This window comes from Crocodylus siamensis, chromosome 8 (assembly GCF_052110815.1).
Source record: "Crocodylus siamensis isolate JL-2025a chromosome 8, ASM5211081v1, whole genome shotgun sequence".
NCBI classification, from domain to species: Eukaryota; Metazoa; Chordata; order Crocodylia; family Crocodylidae; genus Crocodylus; species Crocodylus siamensis.
Genome location: NC_143402.1, coordinates 4,863,566 through 4,888,584, shown reverse-complemented (window position 1 = coordinate 4,888,584; position 25,019 = coordinate 4,863,566). Strand labels below are relative to the sequence as shown.

Below are 25,019 nucleotides of genomic sequence, written 5' to 3'. Positions count from 1 at the left end.
CTCCAGGATGGAATGAGATTCCTTCTAGGGTAGGATGAGACCCCCAGGGCTGGATGAGACCCCTCTAGGGTCTAATGAGACTCCTCCAGGGCAGGGTGAGACCCTCCAGGTCTGAGTAAGACCCTCCAAGGTGGGATGAGATCTCTTCTAGGGCGGGATGCGACCCCCCAGGGCTGGATGAGACCCCTCTAGGGTGTGATGAGGCCCTCCATCTAGGGTGTGATGAGGCCCTCCAGGGAGGAATGAGACCTTCCAAGGTGGGATGAGAGCCCCTCTCAGGTGTGATGAGACTCCTCCAGGGCAGGATGAGACCCTCCAGGGCTGAATAAGACCCTCCAACACGGGATGAGACCCCTCTGGGGTGTGATGAGACCCTCCAGGGAGGGATGAGACCTTCCAAGGTGGGATGAGAGCCCCTCTCAGGTGTGATGAGACTCCTCCAGGGCGGGGTGAGACCCTCCAGGTCTGAGTAAGACCCTCCAAGGTGGGATGAGATCTCTTCTAGGGCGGGATGCGACCCCCCAGAGCTGGATGAGACCCCTCTAGGGTGTGATGAGGCCCTCCAGGGAGGAATGAGACCTTCCAAGGTGGGATGAGAGCCCCTCTCAGGTGTGATGAGACTCCTCCAGGGCGGGATGAGACCCTCCAGGTCTGAGTAAGACCCTCCAACACAGGATGAGATCTCTTCTAGGGCGGGATGCGACCCCGCAGGGCTGGATGAGACCCCTCTGGGGTGTCATGAGACCCTCCAAGGAGGGATGAGAGCCCCTCCAGAGCTGGACGCGACCCTGCAAGGTGGGCTGAGACCTGTTCAGGGGAGGACGAGCCCCCTTCAGGGCGGGACGGCCCCGCGGCGGGTGCGGGGCGGGCTCCACCTTAAGAAGCGGCGGCGGCGGCGGCGGGGGGGGGCGCGGAGCCGCTCGCACTGCGGCGGGACCAGGCGCGGCCGGGCCGCATCCCCGGGCGGGAGCCGCAGCCATGGCCGAGGCCGGCGCCGCCAGAAGCGGCCGGCGCCTGAGGAGAGATGCGGTGAGCGCGGGCTGGGGTGCGTGAGGGAAGCGCGGTCCCTGCCCGGCTGCCCGCGGGGAGGGAGGTCATCCCGGCACCCGCCGGGGGAAGCGGGGCTTGCTCCCAGAAGGACAAGCCGGGTATAATCCTCCCTAGGCTTTTGTGGTGTTTTTTTTTGTGTGGGGTTTTTTTGTTTTTGTTTTGTTTGTTTTTTTGAGGGGGAGTGGGGGTGTTGAATAGGCCTTCGTCTCCCTGCAGGGGGTTGCAGCGAGGATGGGCCCGGGTGGCATTAGGAATAACGCCTCACGCGAAGGGCGGCCCGGAGCCGTGGTGGCATCTCCGCCCCGGGAGGTTTGGCGGGCTGCTCCGGCTTTGGGTCGGGCGAGGTGTGACCTCCTGCAGTCCCCTCCGCTTTCGATGATCGTACGATAAATATCGGCTTCGGAAAATATCGGGATGGAAATCGCGCGGTGTCGAAGGGCGCGGGGCAGCGACGCGCTTAACGGGAGGCAGGTGCCGAAGCTGGTCATTCTGTCGTGGGACGAGGAGCCGCGTTCAGAGATGGGCCGGCGTCCGCTTTGGGTGGGTGGTTTCTTTATTTTATTTTGTTTTTAATTTACGCGAATGATTGACGCGCGCGTTTTAGGGAACGTAGAAAGAAGGGGCTGGATTTTGTGGGGGTTTTTACGAGGTTTTAGCAAATGAAAAGGATTCCCTTGAGTGTTCACCATTGCAAAAAAAAAAAAATTAAATAAATGGCAGTGGAGCAAAATTAAGGCTCTTTCCCTTTTCACTTTTTGGGACGTACGGCGTGCTGTCCCAGCAGGGTGGTGGAGCGGCCCGCATGCTCACGTAACAGCTTTAGGCTGATATGTGCTAAAGGCCGTAATTTTTAAAGAGTACTGATTTTAAAGGGCAATGGTTTGGGGTTTTAGACTTCATAAAGGTTCGTTTTGAATAATTATTATCTGTGGCTTTTTTTTTTTTAAGTTTTTTTCCCCCCTATCCTTTCCTATAGGATGACTTTTGAGTGATGGCAGACTTATATCAAGAGACCTTTCATTTCCAGATGTAACTTGCAGTAGAGATCTGTTTGCAAAGGATGCGTTTCTTGGTGCCGAACACCCTTTTAACGACCAAGATGACCTTAATCTTGCATGTAAGAGATCACTACTTATGCAGAAAAAAATCTCCAAATGTTTTCAGAGCCAGTAGAAACTGTGTTGACCTAATCTAGAAGTGCAGCTACCTCTGGGGTAAAACATGACATGTGCTTAACAGCATGATAGGTATTTGACTCTCACGGAAAGGTAAGACGTGCCATTAAAAATGTCCTAGCCAACTATATCTTACCCTTGCTGCAGATAGGACAGAATAGGATGCGTTTGCACCAGATTATGATATGTGGAGAGGTACTGCAACTGCCCAAATCTTGGACATGCTCAAAGGCAACCTATTGTACCTTGCTCCAAGCAGCTTTGCCCTGACAAGAGGAGGAGTTTGATACCTCGTTGATGGGCCTCCCCTGAAGCCATCACGGGGGCATTTGGCTGGAATTGTCTCCCACATGGCGGCAGGGCCTTCATCGCCCAGTAGGTTTTCTGCTGCTATAGCATCACAGTCTGAGAGCACGGCTCCGAAATGGCCCTATTTCAGAGTAGGATGGTACACTCTGTATAGTTGAATGGGGACTGACCATTGAAGGTTTTGCAGAGAAATTGTCTGGCCTGAAATGATGGTTCGGAGGTGTGGAATCAGACCCCGAAACACGCAGCTCTTTTGTTGGTTTTTTTTTCACAAGCACATCATTCACACCGGCGTTATGAGCAGAATCCTAAACAATGATGGTGGGAAGGGACTCAGGAGGTCACATCTATTCCAACCCCTTGCTCAAAGCAGGACCAGCCCCAACTACTTCATAAAGTTGCTGTGGTGTAAAGTCTTTAGCTAAGCCCTTGATCCTTGTGTTTTCTGACGTGCTGTTCCCGACAGGGTGACAGCAGATGCCTGGAGATCCTAATGTCTACGTAGAGCTGAGGGGCAGCAAGTAGAAGCATCTGGGGGGCAGAAAAAGTCTCATATACTGATCAGAAGTCCTGAGGAGGGTGACCCCCATCTCAAGGCAACTCGCCTGGTCACTGAAATGTGCCCTTGGGTTCCTGAGCTGCAGGCAGGCAAGACAAGGGTTTGCATGGGATGGTTTGGATAACCCAGCCACCTTGGACAGGGGTTTGGACTTGGTGACCTCCAGAAGTGCTTTCTGAGCAACCTTGAAGCACAGGGGACCCAAGGAGAAGTAATGAGGCAAATTTAGCCTGACTGTTGGGAAAAACTTTGTCACTGTAAATGTGGTTAAGCATTGGGATAGATTACCTAGGGAGGCGGTGCATTTTCTCCGGTCCAATGCGGTATGAACATGAATTCATGTTGTAGGCAAATGCTGTAATGACTGGGCAGTCGTGCACTCTCTGTGAATATCGGGGACATTTTTGAGGTGTCAAAGTTTTACGGGATGGGAAAACCATTTCCTGCCCAGTTCTAGATGGGAGCAATAGGCAGGTTTTGAACCAGCAACACTTAAATAAAAGTTTCTCTGCTTGCTTGGAAGGGGAAAGTTGGTGTTGGCTGCAAAGCTTGAGTCCAGGAGTGACCCAGTTGGAGGTTCATTCGGCAAGTTCTACACCGCTCTTGGCTTCGATATTATTGTTGGGCGATGGCAAGCATTGCATTAACGTTTTATAATAGATCAATATTGTATGAATACCGGAAAGGACAAGGCACGGCATCCAGTGGTTGAAACTAGGGCAGCAGTTTCATTGGCTTTTTAGTGGGTTGCTCTAGACCTCTGGCAAACTTCCCTTTGACTTCACCGGGACAAGGTTTTGGTATTTAATTTGCATTGGTTTCTTTTCGTGTTTCTTCCCCCTGCTCCCATTTAAAATAGCGACTGATTAATGTATTGCATTTATGGGGCTCCTTTCATCTGAAAGATCAGTGCCCATTTGTAAGAGGAGCCGTTGGCACCGGAATGCTTTACTATAAACCTCAACCAAAGCCTTGTCTTGCAAAAGGATATCCAACAAATGAATTGCAGTGTAATTCATGGATGTCAAGTCTCAGCTGTAAATAATGGCTTTTTTTGAACAGCACCTAATTGCATGTTTATGGAACCAAGCCATGTTTTGTGTGCACAGATTAGGTACCCTGGCGTGCAGACTATCCAGGCCCTTTTTTGCTCTTACTATAGTACAGCTACCGTATGTAACATTCATCACTTTTCCCCATGTGCGCACACTTTTTTTTTTCCCAGGGGAAATATGGGCTAGTGGATATTTTAGCGAGGTGTTATTTCTCCCCTCTCCCACATCAGTGGAAATGTGTCCAATGCAGAACTAACAGGTGGCATGAAGACATTTTTGCAATGTATAATCCTTTAATGGGAGTCGCAAGTTGTTAAAATGTGTGCTTCTGTCACTTTTGACATTCTTCAGATAGACCCAGAAAAATAATAAGCCACAGGGCAATAGATGGAGACAGAGAGTTTGGCAAAGTTGGATATTACTGGAATAATGTATATCTGAATTAGTTGATGGGGTTATGTCATTTACTTGTCTGTAAGTAAAATGTATGACTCTTGGCTCCATCGAGGTATTCAGCGTTCTTTTTAACTGTTATGTATAAAAAAAATCTCCACTGTCAACCATCTGTTTGAAAGAAGGCACCAGCAACATGAATAAGAAATGTAGCATTCTTGTCACAGACCAAATGGTGGCTGTTAATTACCCAGGACAAGCCGGGTATTTTTGATATACTTATGAGAAATGCATGCAAGTATAATGAATGTGTTCAGCTACTGTTACTTTGCAGCTATGACTCATGTGCTTATTTCTTGGTAGAAAATGTTAGGGTGTTTCAAATTCAGTATTTTCATCGACTGACTGCTATCCTTTTCACCATTCAGAAATCCCTTCAGTGTGACCATCTTTTTTCAAGGCCAGAAATATCGCTTATCTTTCCTACTGCGTGTACTGGCAGATAAACTAATACTCCACATTCTACTCATGCCTTCATGAAAACCGTCTTTTAAAATAAAGACAAAAGTATGTGAAAACTGGGAAAGAAAATCACTTGAGCACATAATCGTCAAGTGTCATTCATTTTAGATCAAACTTAAAGTATTCCTGTCTTGCCCAAGTGAGAAGTTAGCTTTTATATATACATATATATATATAAAAATAAATTATTTTGCCTAAATTATATGAACTATTATTTTATATGTGATGTGGACCTCAAAGGTGCTAAGCTTTTATATGTTGGGATTAAGGACTGTGTAGTTTCTCAGCCTCTTGAAGGCTTAGATCATGTATGGTTTATACATGGTTTATAAGTTTCTTGACCATTTAAAATGATCCAAGTACTGTGTCGGTGGTGGTCTGAAACAATGGATATCACCATTTCATCTTTGCGTTCTGCCGTTTCTTCTAATAATGTCACCCGGGCTAGCTTCTGGGTTGTGATTTCTAGGCTGGCTTGTTTCTTGGCCAGCTCAAAATGTGAGGGAGGCCCTGTGATTTGGCATGGATGTACTTGGGTCATAGTTCAGTTTCTGTCCCTTGTAACCCGATTTTAACAGCTAGATTTCTGACTACACTTCATTTTCTGACTCTGTCTGTCACTCACCAGTTATCTCCAAAGCCATGAGATCCTTCTTAAGCTCTCCCTTTCTAAATCTCACCTGTTGCACTAATTACCAATTGCTTGGGAAATTAGGCAAGTCTGGTGCTGTGGTACCTGTTGCTTTGTGCTCTTTTCCCCACATATGGTTTCCTGCTGGTTCTTGAATTCACTTGCTATCTCTAATGCTATCCCAGATTATAAGGTCTTCAGGGAAAATGAGTTTGAAATGCCCAGTGCCAAGCACTGCAAGTATGCCCAGAACCATTGGGTTGGAAAATGGTTTGGTATGCCCACCGCAAGCACAGCAACCATTGGTATGCCCAATGCCAAGCACTCAACATTGGTGAGAGCTTCCTAGGTAGCACCAGAAAATGCTTGGAAACTAGCAGCAACTACAAGAGCAACTATTCAGCTATGTCAAGCAAAACATATTCTTTGTGCTACAAGATGTACAGTCCAGGTTGGACTATACAAGAGGGAGGCAAAGGGTAACTGGTAGAGAAGGGAATGAATGGATGATCAGGAGGAAAAAGTAAGGGTCACTTCTGTATTTTGATCCACTTTGTGTTAAATGTGAGGTCCTGCCTGAGTGTAGACCAGTGGACTATCCAAGTTGATCACGTTCAATGCTTTCTTGCAGGCCTCTTTCCCTGGGAACCTGCACTTGGTGATGGTTCTGCGCCCCACTGGGTTTTTCCAGCGCACTTTCACTGACATTGGCTTTCGTTTTAGTCAGGAGGATTTTCTTCTCAAATTACCGGTATGAATTGATCTGCATTGTGTTCATATAGCCCTAGAAAACTGACTTTGAATCAAGTTGCTTGCTGAAACTGTTTGGTATCTGCCTGGGAGGAAAGGGTAACCAGGGGTATTTTTTTAATATGCTGTTTAAAGACATCTCCATCATAATCTTTTTTTGGAAGAATTGGATTTTCAAGCCTTCCTGGGAGCAATACATACAAATACATTTACTTTCCCTTGGAGTAGTATGTGGTCCATGCCTGTGGGGGCTGACTTGACGGCTTTGTACCCTATAGTTTGCTGTTCACAAGAAACACCGTAATGAGAAGTGGAGTTACAAGCTTAATCATGCTGCTGCCCTCCGTGAATCCACCCAGAGCTGAATGAACTCGTTCAGCAGGGTGACAGGGCAGTATTTAATACCAATTTAATGTTTAGCCCACGGTAAGTGGCACCCATTTGGAAAATATTTAATACCAATTTAATGTTTCTCACATGTGAAGTGGCACCCATTTTAAAAGTCTCTTATTGGTGCCATCTGTAGCCATCATTGTAAAGGTGTTTTTACTTATTTTTAGAAGAGTGATTCAAACCAGTTTGTTTTCTCAGCTGGACACATTTCAAGGACTTCCAACAATTGCAATTGTTGAGAGTCTCTGAGACGTAGCAAGTTAAGAACACAAATTGTTTTGAAATCAATGGGTCTTTACATCCTCGCAGAGCAGGACTTGTAGAACTTGAGGTGAGGACGCTTCATTACACGCTCGCAAGATGTGTAAAGTGTTGCTCTTTTTTGCTTCAAAATAATTTTTTTTTTCCACACGGGATTTTTTACACTTTGCACTCCAAAAGGTTCTGCTTTCAATCAAAAAGAAAAACAAAATCAGTGCTTTTTGGAGAATTTGGTATTCTACCCCTGCAAAACCAGGGGTATGTTTTTCCCCGCATAAGACTTGCCCTACCCTGCAAAAAAATGTCACAGCTCCTTGCACACTAGCATTTAGGCTCTGACTCCACAGTCAGTTCCAGAGATGTGAACTCTTGCACTTGATCCATTTGATACCTCATTGGGGTTTTGCTGGAGTCCCTTCTGGATCCAGCTGCAGAATTGGGGCCTGTGTAAGTGTGCATTTTCTATTTTGATGTCTTGCAAAGGCATACATTAACGTAACTTTATGCAGTGTGAACAGTCCCAGTAGTTCCCAGGAGCTCGCTCACAGTGCATAAAATCAAGTCTGTGTCAAGTCATGGCAAGATTGCAGCCTCCAGCGACCTGTTTCAGACTGAGGCTTGTAGGCACGTGCTACCAAATTATAATTAAGATGAGACTGATTATATGGTGTTCACAAGAGTTATAGTTAGAAGTCAGGTAAAAACCCAAATATTCTCTCCAGATTAGTCATTGCCTCTGTCACAGCTGCTGACCAACACTTTGGAATTCCAATGACTAATTAGTAAGTGGAATTCACTTACTAATTGGCACGTCCAATCGGAGATTGCAAATGGAAATCATTCTTTTTGCCCCTAAACCTCACTGAAGGGTGGGTAAACTGTCCCTCTTACCCCTTTGTGAAACCCATTGTCTACACTCAACACTACCCAGGCCTAATGGCCATTGCTCAACGTGGTCTGGCTCAAAGAAGGTTGGATCAACCCATGTTAAGCCAACCCAAATGGAGGATTTTTAAATATAAGTTTAAAATAGCATGTATATTTTTAGCTTTTAATTGATATGTACAAATTTAACTGATGGCATAATAATAAAATAAAGACACCTTAATGGGGGCAAAACCATTGTTCATAAATAACGTGTTTCAGACTTGATGTGCGTGTTCCTTGTGATGAAGCTGCGATGACTGATTAATGGTGTCCCCTTGTTCCTAGGTGGTTATGCTGAGTTCAGTTAGTGATTTGTTGACGTATATTGATGAAAGGCAGCTAACACCAGAGTTTGGAGGCACCTTGGAGTACTGCCATAGCGAATGGGTTATCTTCCGAACTGTATGTAGCTTTCTTTATGTCGTGTTACCAATGATATGTATAGCATATAGCCCATGGGACTTCCTTCTAGAGCCAGGACCTTCAGCCTCTGCCAAATATCTCTTTGGAGGTAATGGGCACCCTCATCTCCCTCATTAGGGAGTGCCCTGCAAGGCAAATCCCTTAATGCAGTTAAAATAGGATTTTCAAGGAATCCTAAGGGATCCTACTGAATATCTTTGGGATTTGGGCAGGTGCAAATGCCTATTGAAAATTCCTGCCATAAAATTGTTCATAGCACAGGTCAAGATCATCTCTTTTTCATCACCTTTGCTTTACCAGGTGAATATTGTGGGACTTTTTTTTCTTTGCCTGTGGATGAAATAAATTAAATACCTGTGTTCCTTCTTTGCAAGCACTGTGCCCTTTCCTACTGCCAGGGCTTTGCATGGAGTGGGCTTCTTGATATAACTATATCCTACCATAAGTTTCCATACATGCAACAGCTTGAGCATTCATTGGACTTGCAGCTCACAGAGCAATGGCAGGCTGGATTCCTCTCCAGATAGCTGTAAACATTAATGAAAATCTTGCCATATTTTTGCTTCGGAGTCCTGTCCAGTAATGCTGTCCACAGATGTCTGTGTCTTCCTGGATCTCAGTATAGGATCTGCATGTCTCTTGTTCTGAACCTGGCCAAGGCTAACAGTAAGAATCAGCGAGAATATCTTTTTGTTTAACCACGCAATGCACCGAACAGATTGGAAAACACATGGACAAGACCAGGCGGAGAAGGCAGGAAAATGTCAAGAGAAATGTTCAGCCCAGATTTATTTGACAGCTTCAGTTTTAGTATCATGCAAAGAATGAAATACATTTACTTCCCAGCTATGCTGAAGCTAATGCCAAAAATTGCATTTGAATCTTCCACTGGGATCAGCAGGGACCTCTCCGAATACTGGATCAAAACCAAGGATCTGAAATCGGCTTACAGCCCAAGACCAAAACCAACCTCTGTTATTTCTCAGGGCAATGGTTTGTATGGTGAAGAATGCAACAGGGTTTTGTCACTGTGCTGAGGCATTGCAGGACAGCAAAGACTCTGGAACAAGATAGACAGAGAATGACGGATAAGCCAGGACGTCTTCACAAGCAACCAAGAAGATGCCCATGTGGACTTTACCCCAGTAAGTAACTTTTTCTTCACTTATTAAACTTGGATTTTTTTATTTCTAAAAGTAATTGGGGCTGCCTCATAAGACATGCATTTCCCTGGAAGCCAGCGAGGTGGGTAGACACGGGTTTTCTGAGGTCTGGCTTTGCCCTCATCCATATAGGAGCTGCATCTACTGATCTGTTCAGAATCTGCCTTGCTGTGAGCATTTAACATTTCTTTGCTCGTGGCTGCCACTAGACTCTCCTTCTGCGTCTTCCCAGGCTCCTGGCATGGCAATGTCATCCTCTTCCCCTCCACACAAGTGCCTAAATAGTCAATGTCCATCCTCCCACCTTCACCAAGGAAAACTTTACTATAATAGTAATGTGGTTATTGAGTCCACTGCATTACTGAAATAGAAATGTGGTTATTGAGTACACTGCAACAATGTACCTATCTCCTGGTGTGCTGGGTGCCCTTTTTGAGGTTATAGCTTTTGCTGCATGTTACAAAGGGCGTTTCAAAGCATTGTCTCAGCATAGTACCAGATATTCTCTAGGCATTATTTTTCTAGTACAAAGCATAGCTTTGCAGCAGCAAATAAATTCTGTGCACGAAATGCAGGACAGTACGTAGAGGTAATAAGGCGAAAGGCACAGGACATTGTTAATGATTAAGGCCCTTAACAAACACTGCAAAATTGCATATATTGAACAGAGAATTATGCATGTCTCACGGGGACCTAAAGGAAAATTTAAGGTACTGAATACACTCTGTTATGGCACTGACATCACAAGGCAGAGCTGCCCTTGTCCCTCTTATGAACAGGTAGCTGGATCCTTCCAATCCCACTGCATATCCTTCAAGGTCATTTTGATAGCAGTGCCTATCACATTGGGTTCCCTGTAGCCTTCTGTGCCAAACTGTATCTCTGCCTCTGGGTCACTTGAAATCCTGACAAGCCCTCCCTTATAAGAGTTGCCTATAGAGGGTTAAATGCAATTTCTCGCCTGCATCCTCAAACTCATCCCTCACCCGAACCTACCATGCTCCTAGAAACCCTGCCATCACTTCCGTGGTTTGCAACCCAGTGCCACGCTGCTCAGACCCTTGGAACAGGAAGGCTCTTGCTGCTCACCTGCTCTAGGAGTACGCAGCGTGATTTGAAGCAAGTGTCCAAGTAAGGTCAGAGATGACTTATGGCATCCACCATCTCCCAATACAGGGAAGAGGCTGTGGGGATGGTATTTCCAAACGGAGGCAAAAATGTTTTTTGTTTGGTGCCATTGAAACAGTGGCTGCCTGTTGCTTTTCTTACCTTCCACAGCATCTGCCTCCTGAGCAGGCCAGACCTTTGCGGACTTGGACTTTATCTGGCCTAATGTCTGGCATATCTGAAGGGGAAGAAGAACAGAAGAGAAGAGGAAATGTCTTTGAGGAGCTCCTAAAAACCTGATCCAGGTGAAGGCAAAAAGCTCATGAGTGGAGGACTGAAAAGAAAAAGCATGGCGAGGTGCTGCAGCTGGACCCTCATCTAACCAGAGAACTGGCCGAGCGGGGCTTTGCAAAGACCTGGGGACCTATGGAAAAGGACACGGAGAGACCAAGGCAACTTATGGAGGTCATGAAAACATGGGAAATGTGCTCCAGCAATGCTCACCCTTTTCCTTCTCTGTACTTGGGGCAGAAAATTGCTGCAAAGACTCCTGCCCACAGTTGTTTCTTCCCACTGCAAATACCACAGCACCATTGCTTGCCCTGTTTGAAAAAATGGTCTCCACTAACTTCCATTTTATTTTTGATCCTAATGTTTGTACTCGCACACAGCTTCTCACAGCAAGAACTATTACGTCTATTCATACTCAAGGCGCGTAACAATAAAGGAGACTTTTATTCTGCAGTGATACCATTTTTTATCAAAGTTGCATCTTAAAATTATCATTAAAAGTGCCATTTCTGGTCTGGAGAGTGAAGTTGTTGTCCTTAATACTCATTACATTTTCTGAGCCCTTAAAACGCAGCCATGCCCTTAGAACACAGCGGTGAAAATACAGTGCCTCTCTTTAAAATCATGGGAAATGTGGGTTGGAAGAGACCTTAGGTTATCTAGTCCAACCCCCTGCTCAAAGCAGGACCATGCCCAGTTAGGTCATTAAAGCCAGGGCTTTGTCAAGCCAGGCCTTCAAAACCTCCAAGGGTGGAGAGTCCACCACCTCTAGGTAACTTGTTCCAGTGTTTTACCTAGGGAGAAAGTTTTTCCTTATATCCAACCTAAACTTCCCTTGCTGCAGCTTGAGCCCATTGCTCCTTGTCCTGTCATCTGCCCCCACTGAGAACAGCCCGGCTCCATCCTCTTTGCAGCCCCCCTGCAGGGAGTTGAAAGCTGTTATTAAATCTCCCCTTGGTCTTCTCTTTTGCAGACTAAATCAGCCCAGTTCCCTTAGCCTATCCTCACAAGTTGTGTCCTGGCCCCCAAACCATTTTCGTTGCCCTCCGCTGGACTCTCTCCAATGTGCCCAAACCTTTCTGTAGCTGGGGGCCCAAAACTGGGCACAGGACTGCAGATGTGGGCCCCCCCCCTCCCCCCCCCCCCCCCCAGTGCTGAATAGAAGAATCACTTCCCTTGTTCTGCTGGCAGCGCTTCTACCAATGCAGCCCAGGATGCCGTTAGCCTTCTTGGCATCAAGGGCACACTGCTGACTTGTATGCAGCTTTTTGTCCACTGTCACCCCCAGGTCCTTTTCTGCAGAGCTGTTGCCCAGCCAGACAGCCCCCAGCTTCATCCTTCATGAAGCTTCCTTGAAATAGTCCTGAACTGTGCTATTTCTTATACAGCTTGTGAAATAATCCATTAATTCTTCACAAGCTGTTTCCTATCTTTGTATAAGCCCTAAGGCTAATATAGCCACATGGTTCCTGAGGTTTGAGTTGATTTTTTTTCCGTTCTTCTTTGATACAGCCCCTCTTCTCAAAGAGGACAAAGCTGCCCTGACTGCAGACCTCTGGCAGTGGTCCCGGCTTCTCGGAGCACTTTGAAAGTCTCTGATTTGTCCCTTTCAGCCTTTTTTCCCCGTTGCTCACACGACATCATACTATGCCTACCATGGCGCTATATGATATGCGGCCAACATTGCTCATCGGCCTCTAACCCTGTGAAGAGATGGCCCTGTCTTGCTTTCAGCGTCCCTGATCATGCTCCGCTGTCATTCTGTAGCTGCTTAGAGGATTGCTCTTTTCTATGAGCCGAGTGTCTGGCAAAATGCTTCATCAGCTGAAGGTAAACTGCATGTACCAGAGCAATGTGGGGAAAGATGCCGCCGCTGATCTCTGCGCTGCCTGAAGGAGCAAATCTCCTTTTTAAAGAACTCACACCTCTTGTTCGATGAAAGGATCCTGCCATCATAAACCTTTCTGCCTTGACCTTGTCAAATCCAACATTCAGCCTGGCCTTTGGGAGAACAAGAGACATATCCCCTTGTTATTCATGAGCTCATGGAAGATGCGACAGGACAGGAAGGAGCAAAAATAGAGGTACCATCAATAACCTTGATATATTAGGGAAACCCCAGACCTGCAAAGCCATTAATGACTGGCAAGCCTTATACCACCTGCTGACATTCCCTACTTCATATCTGTGGGCACCCCCTTCAGTACCTCCCACAATTGAGCTCCCCACCTCAAACTGGGTAGCTGCAGACTGGGCCCAGTAAGCTGCAAACGTGCTGCGCACCTGCTTTGGAGGACTTAGGAGACAGCTCTCATTTTGGGGTATTAATCCTGTAATCAAACCCATCTTCCTCAGCTGCTTCATATTTGGGAAGACCAGCCTGGTGGCATGGTAGCAGTTTGCAAATGGTGCTGAGTATCAAAAAAAAAAAAAAAAAGATGGATCATGGTGATAAAAGGAGGGAAATGCTGGGAATTTGGAAGTTCAGTGCCAGTTCCACAATTTCATTTGCTTCTAGCTGGCTTCTGATACATGCATCTCAATGGGATGCAAGGGAGGAAAAAAAGATCCCACAGTGCATAAGGCCAAGTAAAAGGGACAAGAAAGGAGCAAGCAATATTTGCTCCTAGTACCGAGTGTTTAGCATGTTAAAAATCCCCATTGTGTGCAGAGGCATAGCAAGCTCTTTCAGTGTCTTGGGAGGGGGAAGTGATGCCAACTACCAGAAAGTTGGGGAAAGGGATAGGATCTCCCTTTGTAGCAGCACAGGGGACAGATGGTGGTGTGGGCTCCCCATGGGCTGCTTCTGATGTCCCATTTGCCTTCTGTCTACCCCCTTCACATCAGGGACAGGGCTCTACCTCCCATGACAGGCAGGTGGACAGACACACACGTGCACACACTGATGGGCACAGGGCTGCACCTACCACAGCCAAGATCCCCGGGGGGAGGTGGGGGCCATGCTGACACCCCCTTTATGTTGGCATCCGTAGCTGGTACTCGCTCGCTTGCCCTGCTTGTATAGAAGTAGACTTGTACTTTCATCTGAGCCAACTGGCCACATACCCATAGTCTCAGCGTACTATTTCAGGCACAACAGCTAGTGTGCCACAGGTTAGTGCAAACTGCCCTTTCCATGTGTGTAAGCAAGATTTTGGGCTCTCAAAATTTTCAGCCTTGGCCCTCGATGGGTTTTTCGTAAGCTCGTCGAGTCTTCCGAACGCCCGGTTGATTGCAGTCGTTATCTCCCATCAGGCCATCGAGAGCTTTGCACTAACAGTGAAGGATATTGCACAGATGTTACAGTCATTTGGGACGGAGCTGGCAGAAACCGAGCTGCCAGACGACGTGTACTCCATTGAACACATCCTGGCGCTGCGCACGGAAAAATACTGCCAGCTCAAGGTGGGTCTGAGTGGAAACGCTCAGTCACTTCTCCCACGCCAGGTAGAACTTCTGAGGTCGGATTGACTGTTTGCTCTGTCTGCCTCGCACTCCTTCTTCCCCCATATGTATGTGGCTGTGCCAGCAGATGACTTGAAGTGCAGTAGAGCTATTTCTGTATGTTATGCTTATATTCTCCTTTCACTCATTCAAAGAGCTAGCGTGCCAACATCCAGCAAACTGTTTCAGCTCCCAGCTGCTTACTGGATAGCAGTGTTAAGAGCCAAGTTTGGTATCACTCCAAAAGAGGTCTTATTTTTCCTTGACTCTATGTTGCACGGTTGTCCTACATCGTGGTTTCCGGGGATGGATTATGGAAGGACTATGTCAGCTCCAAAGGGCAGCACTTTCCTCATAGGTCTGTGCATCTTCCACTGATGAATGCCAACCCCCAGCATGTGCCCGTCTCTCATGGGTGGCAATAGGAGTTTTATGCAGAGGAGAACAGAAGTAGTGTGGGAGATCCGAGAAGATCATTTTGCTTCGGGATTTTGTACGTCTCAGAGCTATTATGGTCTAGTCTGCAAATCTTTGCAGGCCTTATGGGTCAAAGTCTGGTTTCTCACCAGCTCTACCCTAGTGATTTTTTTAATGGAAGTTGCATTAGTTGGAGAGGCTGATGGAGAGAGCTAATATATGGTGGCCAAAATGACTGTATCTTAACCAGAGTCCCCCTATTGTATAGAAACCAACATGTGTTTCTTTAGTATTTAAAGCTATTGTTTTAGTGATTTGAGATTGTGATATAAAAATTAAATTTTACAAGGGTTTTTGGTACCAGCGTCTGGCACAACCAGGCTATCATCTTTACCGCTGAATGTTTCTCTGGACAGAACAGACCTTGAAGCCTTGTACGTTTATGCGGACAATTCATGCAGTCAGTGGGGCTTCTGATGAGGGAGGGCTGTGAGACTGGATCCTATGTTTGCAATGGGAGATGCAGGGTTAATCCAAAAGTTTATATATTTCATTGATTGCATCTTTTCATTTCCAGGTTATGGTCTTTTTAGGATACTGTATGCATACATTTATATATATGCGTGTGTGTGTATACATATGTATGTACCCACATGGAGTATATTTTGTATTTTTTATAGTTCTTGGTGGTAGCTTATACATATATAATACATGCATCCATGCACACAAACTCGGACACAGAGAACAGAACTGCCTTTTTTAAAATATAACACACCGGCGACTATATTGTTCTGTGTTTGATTTAACCTTTGTGCTCAGGAATAAATCCAAAGGCAGTGAAGCAAATATCAGTCACTAATGTCATACTGCAGATAAGATACTAAATATAGATAGGTCAGCAATACCCACTGTTGTGTGCGGGGAAGTCAAACATATCCGGGCTATAAAGCATGGCACTGCTCCGTCATTCATTTGGTCTAAGTCAGCTGTTGTTTTTTAGCATCTCATGCATTGCTTTTAAATATCAAAATATTCTTTGGTTTGTGAACAGAATATGGCCTGTTTCCCCACCCGTCCCACCCTTCAAGAATAGGAAAGATTAAACTAGAAGAGAAACTGTGCACAGATTGCTACAACAATGGCATGAGATTCTTGCATTGCTCTCATGACAACCAGCAGATTGGTGCCATAGCTTCCTGAACATGTGGATGAATTATCACATGCGGTAGATCCGAGCTGTTTTGTAGCTGTGATACTGAACAGAAATCACAGAAGATATCATGCAAAAAAAAAAAAAAAGAAAAGACCAGAAGCTAATTAAACAGAATAACTAAGAACTTAACCCTTTTGTTGCACTGAAAAGAAAAATCTCAAATTGCCATCTGTCCAACAGTTCTTGACAGTTGGATTATGGTATCTTCCCAAATGAGAAATGCTCCAGAATCAAAAGGAGGATTTAGCGGTTTTTTGGAGAGCAAAACGTGACAAAATAAAATATCAGCCACCTGTGGCTGAGAGCATAATTCTCGTTTCCTTTTGCATCCTCCGTGATGCTACCTTGTCACAAAATGGATGTGATTTTTGTCCTTATATCATCCTTCATCGCGGTTGGATTGATACAAGTGCTGTCTGACAATATGCACCTCGAGTGTGGAGGGAATGCAAGGCGGTGCACGTAGCACTGCTGATTGTGGTGTTTTAACATAGGGAGACTGGCTGTAACGCAGATGCATGTGCCTACCCCCCCGGTAAAGAAACGAGTCCTTTCCAGTATTTGAACTCCCTCGCTGTTAAACTGGATGTCTCAGAGGCAGTGAGACCCTGGCCACACCTAAGGGTTAGGGTTTGAGGTGCTGGTACTTAGGAAATCCAGAGGTTTCTGGCTGGAGGGTCTTGCTCTCCTGCTCCGGGTTAGAGCAATCGCCAAATTTGGGGTCAGGAAGGATTTTTTTTTTTTTACCCCCAAGCCACATTGGCACAGACCATGGAAAGTTTTGGCTGCATCTGTAGTATGAAACAAGGGCCTTTCCCTACATCATTGCAGTGGCAGGACATCAGCCTTGCCCCCATTTCCCCTTCTTTTACCTACTGCATGCTGGCGGGTGTTTGAGGTTTGGGGTTTTACGCCAGGTGGTTGAATAAGAGTTTGTCGTGGTGACTTGGAAGATTTAATGATTGCCCGATAGCCCAGGAGGCTCAGCCCGGTCCTGAGTTCCCTTTAATCTGGGCATGCACATTTTGCCAGGAGGAATAGCTCCTCTCCTGCCTTCAGCCCGATCCGAGCGCTTTTCCTCTTGACAGAAGAAGTATCAAGAGGCTGGGCGCTATACGCCCCTGCAATGATCTCAACTCCCCACCTCGGACTTTACTGACCCCGTATTCTCTTTGCTCTTTTGCTTCTTGTCACGTCCCGTACAGCCCACTTGACCAGTCCCACCTGGTTTTGATTGTTAGCCTGACTCCCTCCTCTCCATTGACCTCTTGCCTTCTGGAAATAAATACAACTTTTACTCTTGGGCTGGGTCCAGCTCAGAATGAGATTATTTATTTTTAATCTGATGCCAACAGATTGCCAAGGCTGAAAGTTTCATTTTTAACCCATGTCGGATGAGTTCATAACAAAACAGTGGACAGACCCATAATGACGGGCTCTTGTAAGTGGGATCAGGCCATTTCTGCACACACTTGTGTCACCTGTGAATGTTTTGTGCCCTGTGATACAATGTGCTACCTAGGGCGCTTACATTAGGACACTGGCTGATGAGACACAGCCAGCATATGACTTTAATTTTGCTTTCCAGGCAAGAGGTTTCAAAGCACTTTGCAAGCAATGATTGGCATAACCTTACTTCTGTATGAGCTCGGCCTAGTAGGCATTAGTGTTCCTGTTGTACAAATGGGCAAACTGAGACATGGAAAAAGGCTTTCCCTAAAACCATACAGTCGATCACTGCCAATGCCCTAATCAGAAGTGCTTTGCCTTGTACAGGAAGATATCATGACAGTAACAAAAGAAGGAAACATGCTGTTAAGTAGCTTAGAAGAGCCTGACAGCAACGAGCCGAGTCCAAAAGAGCACCGTGAGAGACCCGGGGACTGGGAGACCATGAATCGGTGAGTGCAGAATCTACGTGTTTTATTGACTTGAAATGGGAACTTACACGTTATTGTGCCTTAAGATATTATGGTTTAAGAATACGTGGTTGATAGAAGAAAAGGGAAGGTCATAACAAGGAAGACCATAACAATTCTGCTCCTTTCCTGTTTCTGCCACAAAATGCCTGTCAGACCTTTGGTCCGTGCCTTAACCTTGCTGCGTCCTGGTTTGTCCATTTGTAAAATGGGATGGGGATACACTTGGAGCCTTCAGAGACCAGGCTCTTGGATGCCATCGATTAGAGAGATAAGACAGAGAAGTGTTGTCACCTTTGAGATCTGCATCAGCCTCTATCTACATGCTGGAAATGAGCTCGGGGCTTAAAGTCCAGGTCCCAAATCTCCTAACTCAGGGAAGTTGATCTCTGAGTCCCTGCTTCTCAGGGAGTCTGGGGGGCTTGCACTCTGCTTGTCTTGGATTTGCCCGCTCTTTTCTGTCTTACCCTTGTCTGTTGCTGTTTAGGTTACTTGCTCAGTTGCACGAGATGGAAACTGCTTTTGATGGATTCTGGGAAAAGCACCAGTTAAAAATGGAGCAGTATTTACAGCTGTGGAAGTTTGAACAAAGCTTTCAAGAGGTATGATGAGATGGTACCTTCCCCTGACACTCGTGGAGGCAACCAAAGAGATTGCAGGCATCATGTTTAGGATTGCCAGAGCGGGGTGTATTGGGACTTTTTTTTAAGTCAAACTTCCTTGCACTGCCACTTTGTCTCCCTGAGCAATCTTAACTACAGTTTGATCAGCTTTAGATCAGAGAGGAGTACTATGCTTATCATCATTATCAGTTTGCAACAGCTGTCTTTATATTTTTAGGTCAAGAATGCTATTGAATTTTTAATGGACCGGCAAGCAGACCTGCCTGATACTGGAGATAGCGTCTCTCAAGTAAAAGAAAGGCTCAAAGACTTGGGCAGTTTAGATGATATGGCTCAGGTGAGATAATCTTTCAAATGATAGATCTACCAATGAAACCCAATAAGCCCTCCTTTAACAAGAGGTAGAGCGTGTTCCCAGAAATGTCCTTGCTCTCTTGTAACTTGGCAGGCAGTAGCTGAGTGTATGGATTTCACTCATCTTTTACCTCTGGAGAGCATCATTCAGATCAAATGAAAAACCTCGTGACAACACATTTGGTTATTCTTATTTTAAGTAAGTCGCCGACTGGACATAAAATCCAGAACAGGCAAATTTCTTTGCCTAGAGCAGGCTGAGGGTAGGGGCTGGACATGGGGCAGAATGATTTATGCAATCATTCGGCAATGAAGCTTGCAGACAAGTCGAAAAGCAAGACAAGCCCCTGTCCCAAGGTGCATGTGTGGGTGAAGACATGGAAAGGCAACGACGAGAACCATGATGAAAATGTTGAAATCTATTTTTCGCATTTTTATTTTTTGTATGTGGAAGGGAACCTACAGGAGTTGGGTATATAACTCCCTTAGGCTCCTTGAGAAGTCCTAGCGATGGTTAATTCAGCATAGTGGGGAAGTCTGGGGTTTATCCACCATTTGAAAGAAGACTGTTCTGAAATGGGAGCTTGAAGAAGGGCTGCAGGGAAACAGGGCACGAAGGAGAAAGGTTCGCGGTGTCGGGTCAAGATGAGAGAAGACGCAACCATTGCATTGGCCTAGTTGAGGGCAGAAGGTTACACATCGAACTGGGCCACAGATGCAGTCCTTAATTCCTCCTCTGTGCAATCATCAATGAAATGATGGCATCATACCCCAGGCCATCTTGGCATGGGCCCAGCTGCGTGGGTGAACCAACCTGTTGCAGTGATTCTCTTCTTTTCTTTTGAATGAGAAAAACACATTACAAAGCTGTCTTCCCGGGTTGGCAGCACCCTGTTTCTAAAGGTACAGGCTGAATGCAGAACTGGGCTGACCACTTCACATGGTATGTATTTCCTTGCATCTTCTGCTGACAGTGGGTGATACCAGATGACACTTTTAGATGCATGTTACCATTTGTCAGGTGTTGCCCCATTGTGCACTGGGTGGCATCCTTAAAACCAGGCTCGAATCCTTCTCTTTCCCTTCTCTTTGTGAAAGGAGCAGATCGGTAAAGCCCAGGTGATAATCCTGCATGGACACCAACTAGCAGCCAGTCACCATTATGCACTGAACCTGATTTGCCAGCAATGCAACGAGTTGCGGCACCTTTCCGACGTTGTGTCCGATGAGCTCAAGAGGAAGCACACCCGGCTCCAGAAAACCTTGGAGCTACACATCCGCCTGCAGCAGGTAATAATCAGAAGTGCCGTGCCCCAGCCCAGAGCAAGGGCAGCGCGGCATGTGGATGTCCCATAGCGATGGCCCCTTAGCCAGAAGCAAACTGTATGAAACCCAGGTCTTGCAGAAACAGCGTTCTGCTTTTGTAACTCAGGTTTCCTGTGCAGGCCTCTGTCCTGTAATGGGTGATTCCTATAAAGGGTCAAAAACCTCCTGTGAGCACTGGCGAAGGGACTGAAGCTTGCAAGCTCAGAGAATTGAGTCCTTATGATGTTAGTGTCAAAGACCCTGGTATAGACTCAGGAAGGATGAATTTTGCTTGCCTCTGCTCTGAGTGCGTGTGCCTGGGTGTACGTGCACATGCATTTGTGAGGGTGCTTCGGCACCCCTCCCTTTCAGTCGTTCCCCATGTGGTCCCCACATCAGGTTCCTGCTTTTCTGAGGACCTGGAAAACTAGCTTTGAATCTCATTACAGGAATAGGAGAGAAAATGGGTTCCCTCCTGCTCTCATAGCTAGATCGCTTGAGATCCAGAGAACTGAAACAGCTGTTGCACAGCGCAGATGTTTGAGTTACACCTCCTCAAGGACCAAGGCATCATTGAACCTTTTTCAAACACCTGCCCAAACAGGGTGGCCTTGCTATGCTCATGAAAAACCAAAAAATCCAGACTCTTTCACACCAAAGTGGAGGAGGACATCCCAGGAGAGGGGACGTCCACATAAAACATGCTCTGCCAGGATCTGTCTTCTGTCTTTTAATCCAGGGAGTTCCAGCTGGGCTGTGTCCCCATGGCAGGATGCCACGGTGTCATGCAGATTGGGTTTCCAGCATGCACTGCAAAAGGCAGGTCTTTGGCATGGAGTAAAATGTAGGAAACCAGACTACCCTGCCACTTCTGCCTCTGACCATCTCACAGCAGCTGGGGATGGGGTCCCAGCAGTTCCCCAGGAGCGCGGTATCCAAAATTGAGCGTAACACCATCAGTGTTCCTCATTGTTACTCAGACTTAGGTTCAGCCCATGAGCTCTCATCTGTGCCACCGGCTATACCCAGTACCAAGTAAGGCATTCACCTGTGCTAGCCAGATCTGTCGAGGAAAAGAGAGATGCAGAACTGGGTATTGCCTCCTTGTTTATCTTACCAAGGGTTTTATATTCACATTGAACAAGTGGAGGAGAGGATGGAGCTCTTTGGCACCCCATTTGCTTTTACTAGGATTAGGTTGCAATAAAGTTCAATTAACTGAAGTGGCCAGCGCCCCCAAAGCGCGGTTTTTGTGTCATTACAAAACAGTAATTATGGTTAACCATGACATTAGTTATGCAACCATGAGACGGTAGCTTCCCTAGGAGGCTTTTAGATTCGATGAAGTAAAGAAACCATTTACGATGAAGTCCAGCTCGCTCTCACTGTCACTACTTCGTAGAGATGGGACATAATTGATCGTAAAATAAATGACTGGTTGGCGGGTAAACCTGCCCAGAAGTGGAGTCGTGTGGCTGCAGAGCTCTTCGGTATCATAATTAGCACTGACGATTCAGTCGGGGGTAATCATGGTGCTTAAGCTAGAAGGCATGTGGCTGATGTGAGCTTAGAGTCAACGGCAACAGGTTTGTGACCCATCCATTCTTTCTTAGCGGGTACCACGCTTTTCACTTAAGCAGCCCTTTTTTTTTTCATCCGTGTGCTCTACTGTAGCACTGATCTGGCTGGACACAGGCTTATATAGGACCATAGGAATGACCAGGTCACTCCAATGGCCCATCTAGCCTGATGCCCTGTCCCACCTATGATCCTTACCAGTTGCTTTGGATGCAGGGCTTGACCCCTTGAAGAGTACTGGGCCTGCAGTGCAAGTTCCTTGCTAGCCCATCAGTTAGATCTTGATCCGGCCCTCATTAAACATATGGCTTAATATTCCTGCCAAGCTGTTTTCTGAATCCTTATGAATGTGACTAATGAGAATGTCCAGTTCTCCCCAACCACATAATAGTGAATTCTTTAAAAAAATGCTTTTCCTTCTTGATTTGCAATCTCATCTCAGCAATGAGTCCCACAGTCTAGCTGTGCTAATGATTGGGATTTTCAGCAATTAATGGTGTGCTTTGCCACTTCCGTTCTCAGAGTGAGATAAATCATACTGCGGTGGACAGTGGATCTTCCTACTGTGTCATGCTGCTTTAATTTTCCAACCCCGAATCGGTGCTACTGGAAGTACGAGGAGAATTGGAGATTTTCAGTGAATCTGTAATTTTCCAACCACTGAATTGGTGCTTCTGGAAGTCAGAGGAGAATTTGGCTGGCTGCACTAGGGGTCTAGTCATTCTCTAGGAAAATCAGGCTTTTTTCCCTGCTATCGAAATGCAGAAGAGTCAAGTAGATTTCTGATGTGGCTAATTAGCTTTTGGTTGGGTTTTTTTTTCTCCAAATTCAAAAGGAAGCACCTGTGGATGCTAAATTTATTGGATGAAAATGTTTTTCATTTGTTCCTTGCTTCATAAGATGATTCAACTCCCCAATCTGTTTGATCTCCTTTGCTTTACTTCTATCAGGCTCTCCATTGCTGTGATGAAGGAGCTTATCTTCTAGCCAATCAGCAAATGGATAAATGCCAATCTAAGGAAGGTGCCCAGAAAGCTCTTCAGGACATAGAAAAATTCCTCGAAAGCTCATCCCTGTATTTAAACTATGACCCCCAAACTTTGCACTATGACTTCGAGTCCATTTTAACACCTGAACTCAAGGTAACACCACCTCCAGTCTACTTTTTAAAAAAATTTTAATGTTAATAAAATAAAAAGCCAACTTGCCATATCACCAGCTTTTTAAGCATCTCTGTTACAGGGTGAAAGTGAAAAAAAATAGTGCAATTAGCTCACGGGAGTCTGTTTCTCTTCTTGCAGAGTCAGATACACTCATGCCAGATCAAGCTTGAGAACGTGCGGAGTATGTTTGAGAATCGGCAAGCTTGCTTCAAAAAGCTGCTGGATAAACACGTACGCCCTGTCCAGCTAGTAGCCCCCCGCCCCGAAAACCCACCAAGATCAAAATCACCATTGTTCTCCCCCAAACATGGTAAAATATTTCAAAGTTTCTGGTCTCTTAAAATGTTTATTTTTTTGCTCCGTGCCACGAAGGAATAGGGCCAGCAAACTGCATCGTATGGTGCATGGGAAACCATCAGCCATATTAAATGTTCATGAGTGCATTTATTGTCAATCAGGTTTAAGGTCTAATCTTATGACAACACTCAGAAATGTATGCTTGGAAGTCCCATGTACAAGATCCCTATTGCGTGTGTTAGTCTCTCCCATGCTGGAATGGGTGCTATAGCACTGCAGGTGTTTTATAGTGATAAATTAAGCTGAAGAAACACCCCAGGGATATTAAAAATACTGAACTCTGAAGTCATGGAGGCTTACGGTATTTTCCTTGCATCTATAGAAAGATTGGTTGAAGATGGGCACAGCAAATGCACAGAAACAGTAATGAAACTTTTTCCTAGGCTTTTTTTAGGGTTAGGCCGGTTCGGTCAGATTTAGTGATGTAACATTTATTTTCATCCCTTGCTCGGGTGGATATTGTACAATCTTCCTATGTTGTCCCACAGCCTGCAAGGCCAAACAAGGGTAGTGAATTAGGGAAAAGTACAAGGACCTATCACAATTAGTGGCCATATCCTCTACAGACCTAGAGTTGCAGTTGATAGGGATTTCGGTTGAGATTTTCTTCCAGAGGAGCCCAAGGAAACAAGGCACCCAAATCCCACAGACATTTAAAGGGAATTGGGCCCTTAAATCACTTAAACTCCTTTGAGAATTCCCCCTTAAACTGGGATGATGACACAGCATATTCATAGAGGGCCAATCCAACCTACATGAGGATTGTGGGTGTTAAAACGTCCATCCTTAGCAAATGCGGTGTCCTGCCCTAAGCAGCTGTCCAAGGTAGCGTTTATCTATCACGGTCCAAGATTGCACTGAATTATCATCTATCCTGCAGTCTGTCTGCCTGCAGTTTGAGCACGTAAGGAATTAATCATTTGTGATGCACCTTATTTTTCAGATAATTATATTTATCTTGATACTAGTCATGCTGGGGTAGAGCTTTACAGTCCTCAACTCTGTTATGCTAGGCATAGCCTATGCACAGATTGAGAAGGGTCTCTGCTCTGGACATTTTATGATTTAAACAGGGCAGTCATGGATGGGAAAAGGGTAAGATTCAGGTGCAGTGACTTGCCCAACGTCACCCGTAGGCTCAGCACTAGGAACAGACCGCCCCAGGTTCTTAACTCTTGGTTCACAGTCCTGCTCATTAGGCCCTACTGCCTCTTGGACATCAGCCATCGGAAAATCTAGGTGGAATTTAAATATATCAAAATCAAAGCACACGGTCCCTTTTCCCACACGCTCCCTTCTCTGAGCCATAGAGATAGAAAAGTGATAGCGTGAACACTTTGCTTTCAAGAAGGGAGAGGTGGCGCCTGTCACCCTCTCCGCGGGCATTCATGGGACCGTCATCCATCTGGCTGGACTTGTTTGATGCATTTCCCCGAAACGTTTAACATTTTGCAAGTAAACACAGTCGATCAATAGTGAAGTGCAGGTCTCCTCCATTAATCATAACCCTGAAAGACATGATCAAGCATCTGGGAATATGCACGCCTGCAAGAGGTGAGAAGACAGAAGGCTCGTCTTTGGAGATATCATGCCAGAGCTCCTTTTAATAAGGCCTCAGTTTGACACAAAACATCAAA

The 25,019-nt window shown here is 45.8% G+C and overlaps 1 protein-coding gene across 1 annotated transcript in view; it reads left to right on the top strand.

The window, feature by feature from the left end:
- Positions 1 to 25,019, top strand: part of MCF2 (MCF.2 cell line derived transforming sequence) — an 86,402-nt gene that overhangs the window by 26,596 nt on the left and 34,787 nt on the right. Inside the window, exons 5-13 of the mRNA XM_090059948.1 lie at positions 6,326 to 6,445; positions 8,311 to 8,427; positions 14,265 to 14,414; positions 17,860 to 17,984; positions 18,490 to 18,604; positions 18,843 to 18,962; positions 20,078 to 20,269; positions 22,813 to 23,004; positions 23,164 to 23,335. Coding sequence (XP_089916074.1) covers positions 6,326 to 6,445; positions 8,311 to 8,427; positions 14,265 to 14,414; positions 17,860 to 17,984; positions 18,490 to 18,604; positions 18,843 to 18,962; positions 20,078 to 20,269; positions 22,813 to 23,004; positions 23,164 to 23,335 — 1,303 coding nt within the window. The remainder of the gene's footprint in view (positions 1 to 6,325; positions 6,446 to 8,310; positions 8,428 to 14,264; positions 14,415 to 17,859; positions 17,985 to 18,489; positions 18,605 to 18,842; positions 18,963 to 20,077; positions 20,270 to 22,812; positions 23,005 to 23,163; positions 23,336 to 25,019) is intronic.